The sequence below is a fragment of the Bombus vosnesenskii genome, unplaced genomic scaffold, assembly GCF_011952255.1.
Source record: "Bombus vosnesenskii isolate JDL3184/JDL3185 unplaced genomic scaffold, Bvos_JDL3184-5_v1.1 scf7180000015428, whole genome shotgun sequence".
NCBI classification, from domain to species: domain Eukaryota; kingdom Metazoa; phylum Arthropoda; class Insecta; order Hymenoptera; family Apidae; genus Bombus; species Bombus vosnesenskii.
In genome coordinates this window covers 1-6602 of record NW_022883989.1, presented here as the reverse complement: position 1 = coordinate 6602, position 6602 = coordinate 1, and the positions used below count along the sequence as shown (strand labels likewise).

At 34.1% G+C, this 6602-nt stretch overlaps 1 protein-coding gene across 2 annotated transcripts; it reads left to right on the top strand.

The window, feature by feature from the left end:
- The first annotated feature begins 2863 nt into the window (after positions 1 to 2863).
- LOC117241214 lies at positions 2864 to 4637 on the top strand. Of its 2 annotated transcripts, none has more exons than XM_033507184.1 (5): positions 2864 to 3017; positions 3503 to 3625; positions 3999 to 4044; positions 4120 to 4208; positions 4313 to 4637. In XM_033507184.1, exons 1-5 carry the CDS (start codon positions 2981 to 2983, stop codon positions 4375 to 4377), a joined length of 360 nt encoding a protein of 119 aa, XP_033363075.1. In that variant the 5' UTR covers positions 2864 to 2980; the 3' UTR covers positions 4378 to 4637. The 2 variants fall into 2 exon arrangements, with proteins under 2 accessions (XP_033363075.1, XP_033363076.1); XM_033507185.1 differs by having other exon boundaries at positions 4445 to 4633.
- Positions 4638 to 6602: the final 1965 nt, after the last annotated feature.

The following is a 6602-nucleotide window of genomic DNA, read 5'->3' as shown; positions in this document are numbered from 1 at the left end:
TGAGGTTATGTGTCAATCATTTGATTTCATATATACATATATATCTTGTAGTGTGACAACATAGTATTGAAGGTTTTGTTTCTAGATTATTGTGCGTTTAGTGTGTGTTTACATATTTGTGTTTGATGATAGAATTTCTGTATGCAATTACTCAGGCCGTTGCGGTGTTAATTACTTTGAGCGTTTGGGCTATCGACAGGTTGTCGCTTAGTCCCAAGTGTTGCGTTGTGTGTTCTATTTCTTTTGTAGGTTATTAATAGTAGTTTTAGTTTAGAAAAATAAATTATTTATATGTTTATATAGGGACATGCATGTTTCATAATGTAATTCTTATATTATAATGCTCTACCGGCATGTAGGCTAGTTTTAAGTATGTATTTTAGATTGTAGAATGCACATAGATTAGTAGTAGTTTAGAATATAAATTTTTATAAGTTTGTATAGAGACATGCATGTTTCGTAATGTAATTCTTATATTATAATTCTTTACCGGAACGTAGGCTTGTTTCAAATATGTATCTGTTTAATAGAATGCGCACACATATATATATGTTTCTGACAATGTAACTTTTATTTCTTTAATAATACAATATTGTATGTATTAGTTTTTAACTTTGTATATACTTATATTTCATAAATTGATAATATTGTATTTATTGCATAGTATTATAAGCGCTAAGTCTAATATTTACTAATTTATTACGTGCCTAGCATATATGTTTATACTTATATGTAACTCTTCAAGTTGATTGATTAAAATATATTTATATATACTCGTATTTCTGGCGTTTCAATTATTTCCCTTTCCGTAGTTATTCTTATTTCCTGGTTTATTTGTTTGGTTCGTAACTCGTTCAATCCGTTAGCTGGTTTCATTTATTTTATTTTATTTTATACTGATTGGATTTATTAGTCGCCCCTCACTTGTTAATCCTTCCTTTAGTTTCGCGGCGCCGTGTGTTCGTTTGTGTATTCAAATCTTTATTCGCGCGTTTTGTATAGAATAGTTTTCTTGTTCTCGTTACGGCGCGTGCGGAGCGCGGGACGTGACACCCCCGCCCTTGGAGTTCAAATTTCCAAAGGAAATTTGACTGATGGTGTCTCTGAGTTCGCTCAAGGCGGATGTAGATGGCGTTGGTTGTTGAGTGACTACTGGTGTTATCGATATTCCTCTAGGTTGCGCCGTTTGATCATCGATATTTCGTTTTCCTTTGAGGTATAGTAGCAGGTGGGTAACTGAGCCGCATATTGCTCCTAATAGGGCGATTCCACATCCGTAAGTTTCACGTAACTGGTATCCGTGTATGGCTATATCTATTATCGTCTTGATTAATTTAAATATTACAAGTATTCCAAATATTGCTGCACTGGCAGTTCCAAATTCCATAAAACCATTCCATAAGCTTGATACGGTATTTTTTGCTATTGTCGTTAATGTGTTTTCGTCCATTATTCCCAGAATGTTTACTGTTCTAGGGACGATTGTTTTTCCTGTTGCTCCTCTGGCCAATGTGTTCAAAACTGCAGATTTTTCTGCCGGGAACATGACGTGGTCCCGAAGTGCGTCGAGGTCCTTTTGGGTGTATATTCCGCTCGTGGCCAACGACGGTGGTGCTGAATATTGCCACGTTTGACGTACGTCCGGGCGGAGTTCCTGTGGTGCGATTCCCTTGCCAAACGGGTAGCTCCGAGTAGCATTTTGTTGTATGTCGTACTTTTACTTGTACCGGAATGCATTTGACTATATGGACCGCTTCTCCTGCGATCAGAGCCATGTGTCCTGGGTTTTGGTTATGGTGTATGCAAATTCGTCGGGCGGTAAGTTTGCCAAGCTTAAAGCGTTCTCTATTAGTTTCTTCTGTGTGGTGCGTCTTTGTGTCGGTATATCATGGTATAATGTTGTCATTTGTCATTTTACTTTCGAGTTTATTAGAAATAAGAATAACCTTTTATTATTATTAATATATATATATAGAAAAAGAAAATTTTTATATTTATATGTATTTTTTTCTCTTTTTTTTTCTTATTGTTAAAACCTTTGTTTTATTTTAGGTTTTACGTACATGTTATCAGTGAAAATAAATATTATGAATGCTACCTGGGTTATAATTATATACATATATGCATACGTATTGGTAAGTAATATAGATGAGATTTGTTTTATCGTTATAAATATATAAGTATACATTATCAATAGGAATAGATATTACAATTATAGCTTGCCTTTGAATATATATGTATATATATATATGTGCGTGTAATGGTAAATATGACGACTTATTTTACGAGTCACTTGCATTATCAATGGAAGTGAGTGTTATAAATATCGCCTACTTTACAACATGCGTGTATATATATTGGTAAACATAAGTGAAAATTATATGTATAGTTATAGATGTTGTTTGTTTACAGATGGATAGCAAAAGTATTTGGTTTCGTGAGTGGCGTACAGGTGCTTTACAGTTCTACGGTGCGGATTGCTATTCCTTGAACTAAAAAAAATTTCTTTCGAGATGAGTCTGATTATTGTAAACGATCGTACATGGGAGAATTTTCTGCAGAGATTCGAAATGCTCTCTGGATTCCTCGTGAAATGTCTGGACAACACCTACATGTTCTTCCATCCTTCGTTCAGAGAATGGTTGATGAATTCGCTATCAGTTCTGTACACACATACAAAAATAGTTAATATATATATATATATATATTATATCTTTTTTTATATATATATATGTTTCATTCGGACCTGTTCCTTGTATGAATACTGTATCTCTGTATATAATATAATATATATATAATATGTTATGATTATGTTAGTTGTTATTTATTATATATATTTTCCTTAACTCTCTCCCCCTTTTTTTTCTTGTTTTTTTTTATTAGTACCTAACATTGCTATTATGATGCTGTATTACAATGTATTGGCTATTATTTGTGATGAGGTGCGTATGTGTGGGGTACGCGCGACGAATTTTTCAACATGGTCGCTTGCGTGTATCGTTGGTTTAATGTCAACAGTAGCGTGTTGTTGAAATAGCTAATTAATTGTTAATTACTATAATTTTTATTTAGTAGTGTTTCTGTAATATTGTTTTGTGTATTATGATATTGTGTGTGTCAATACCGTGTGTTACTTAAATGTGATAGCATGGATTGTGTTGTTACCGGAATTCAATAGTCATTGTTTTGATTATACACGACTCGCATTTATATAAGTCTTGTTTAATTTAGTTAATGTTTTTTGTGTATTGTGTTACCAGATATTTTGTGTAGCGTAACTTTATTCTTTTGCACCGAGTTCGGTCATGTTGTTAATATTTAGTTAGTCTATCTTGATTAATTTCTAACCTATTCCTGTGTTTATTAACCTTTCTTATTTTTCCTATTAATTCATTATTGCATGTACTTGCTATCTGCTATTATTTTGTGTATGATATGAGTTAGTTCCCTTATTAGTGATTAAAATCTACTTGTTAGATTAACATTGTCTGTAATTCTTCAGGTTCTACTCTTTCGATGCTGCATCACTTACCTAGAGCATTCCCACAACATCATCTGATTGTTCGATATGCCTTAAATACTTACTACGGTTGTCTTCAATCGTCTTATATCTGTAGCCATAAAGGTACTGTTTAGTTTATTTAATTTAATATGTGTATAAGGCATTGTGTGTGCGACCGCTATTGTGCATTACAAAATCCGCTTCTACATGTTAGATATAATAATATAACAATACTACGTAGATTAATACATAATAAAATATCCTTTTACTTTCAATTAATCTATCTTAATTATTTTCTAACCTCTTTCTACACTTATCAGCTACTTTATTTCTTCTTGTTAATCTGCAAAATTCATGCATGTACACTTCTTTGTCTGGTGATTAATTGTTCACGAGGTAAGTTGCACCTTCACCGTTTTAGTTATTCGTTGAACTAACACGTTTCACATTCAAACAGTAATCGGAGCACTCGTAATAAACTTCTTTTCCTTTTCAGGGTTCCGCTATCTGTGTTGTTCGACGAACAGTGGCATGCTTCCACAGTATTGTTATGACATTTAGTACTGTTGTAACTTGCATTAAGGCAGTTGAAGTTAATTTGTTCATTTATTCTTCAGCTGGCTGTTGTACATGGTGTTCCGCAAACAGGGAGCCATAACCTATTTTGCACGTAGACCTTCTTGTATGATGATTACTTGTTTACAAGGTAACTTTCACTTCCACTCTTTTAATTATTTATTGAATCGACACGTTGTATATTCAAACAATAATTGGAGTACACATAATAATTTTCCCTTTTTTTCTTTTTAGGTTTTCGCTATCTGTATTATTCGACGAACAGTGTCACACCTCTTTTTGATTTATCCATAATATAGTTATAACATTTAGTCATCTTGTATTTTTCACTGAGACAATTGAAACTAATTTATTCACTTATTTTAGGTAGCTGTCATACATTGTGTTCCACGAACAACAATCCATAACTTATACTTGCACGTACACTTTCCTGTATGTGGATCACTTGTTCACAAGGTAACTTTCACCTTCGCTAGTTAATTGTTCATTGAGTTAACACGTTTTATATTTAAGCAATAATTGAAACACGTATAATAATTTTCCTTTTTCCTTTTAGGTGTTCGGTATCTGCGTTATTCGACGAACAGCACTATAACATATACTAACGCACTACGTTGCCCACTGAAATCGCTTTATTCATTGCTTATTTCGGTTATGCGCTAGTTTTAACTTGTTTAAGTGCACCGTTCGCGGAATCCCTTTTACTTCGATCTTGACGTTTTGGTTCTGCAAGATTTCTAGCACTTTGTATGGTCCAGTATATTGATCGGAGAATTTTCCTTTACTGGTTTCTTTTAGTAAATATATCGAATCTCCTATTTTAAAATCTTGGGGGTTGATTCGTCGGTCGTAATATTCCTTTGATCTTAGTTTGGATTTTATCAAATTTTCCCTTGCCATTCGTTGTACGGTGTTAATTTTATCAAACAGATCTTCGAGATATTCTACGTAAGTTGGTTCCATGTTTTCTTCGATTATTACTTCACCAGTAGGTTCTCTGGCTAGATGTCCAAAAACTGATTCGTGCGGGGAGAATTTCGTTCCTTCGTGTATAGAGGTATTATAGGAAAACATAGCTAATTCTACCCATTCGTCCCAATTTCTGGAATTTTCAATGTATAATTTGAGATATTCTATCAGCACGTGGTGAGATCTTTCAATTGAACCGTTACTTTGTGGATGATATGCCGTCGTGGTATATTGTTTGATGCGGAATCTCTTTGCTACTTTCTTCATTAGTGAGGATGTAAAGTTCGTTCCTTGATCAGTGAGAATACCTCTCGGTGACCCGAAACGATAAATAAATCGCTTTATAAAAGTGTCCGCTATCTCGGCTGAAGAGATTCCTCCTAGTAGAATCCCAATTGAGTATTTTGTTAATAGGTCTTGGATAGTTAATATGTATTCGTTTCCTCTTTGGGTTTTTGGTAATGGACCTACAATATCCATACTAACCTTATCGAACGCTTTACCTGGTGCGTCTGTAAGTACCATTGGTTGCTTTGCTTTTATTCTTGTGAGTTTCTTCAATTGACATTCCTTACATGTTCTTACGTAATCTTGAATTTCCTTTTTCATATTTTCCCAATAGTAATGTTGTCGTATTCTTTGATAAGTTTTTGTTATTCCTTTGTATCCTGCTACGCTTGATTCATGTTTTTCTCGTATTATGTTGTTCTGCGCTTCCACAGGTGGGGTAATTACTTCCCCAGTGCAAATGGTGATGGTTAAGGTTTTTTCCATAAATATTTCCTTTAATTTTCTGATTGTATTTCGCCAGGGTATTTCCTCCAAGTTTCCTTTGCTAATGCTGAACGAAGTTAACTGTTTTTCATTTACTACGTCTAATAGAGATCTTAGCGAGTTTAATAAATTTTCTGGTGTTATTGGAATATTTCTATTTTCCTTTATCGGTAGGGATACAATGTATTTTCCAGAATCGTAATTCAATCTTGCTTTTTCTAACATTAAATCTTCATAACGAGGCAATTTTCCCGTTTCCTTCATTTCTAAGGCTCCTTTATCTATCGGGTTGCCATGTATATCTATAAATACTACCTTATGGTCATTATCGTAGGTCTCGTGTCCTTTTCTCGTTGTTGAATTAGTTCTGGAATTACAGTGGAGGTCTCTTTTTCGCTTGTTGTATTCGTGTCCTCCTTTTCTCGATTGGTTATTTCTCTATCTGTACTTACATCGATTTCTGCTAATGCTTGGTCTAAATATTTTATGGGAGTTTCTTCTATTGTAAAATGTTTTCGGGTAAAACCCTTTCCTTGATTTTTAGAATCACTGGATTGAGGCAAGACATGTGGTTTAGCTTCGAATATGGGAGAGTCTTCGGTTGTCGTATCCAGTTTGAATCTTTTTGAGACATGCGTATCCTTTTCTTGTTGTTGAGTTAGTTCTGGAATTATGGCGGAGGGTTCTTCCTCGCCTGTTGTGTCCATGCGCCTTTTTCCTTGATCGGTTATTTCTCTATTTGTGTTTACATCGAGCTCGGTTAGTGCTTCGTCAGAATACT

Coding starts and splice junctions, on each gene's coding strand:
- LOC117241214 (XM_033507184.1), top strand. CDS start 2,981: ATGGTCGCTTGCGTGTATCGTTGGTTTAATGTCAACA. Junction 3,626..3,998: donor TTATATCTGTAGCCATAAAG/GTACTGTTTAGT, acceptor TTTCCTTTTCAG/GGTTCCGCTATCTGTGTTGT. Junction 4,209..4,312: donor GATGATTACTTGTTTACAAG/GTAACTTTCACT, acceptor TTTTCTTTTTAG/GTTTTCGCTATCTGTATTAT.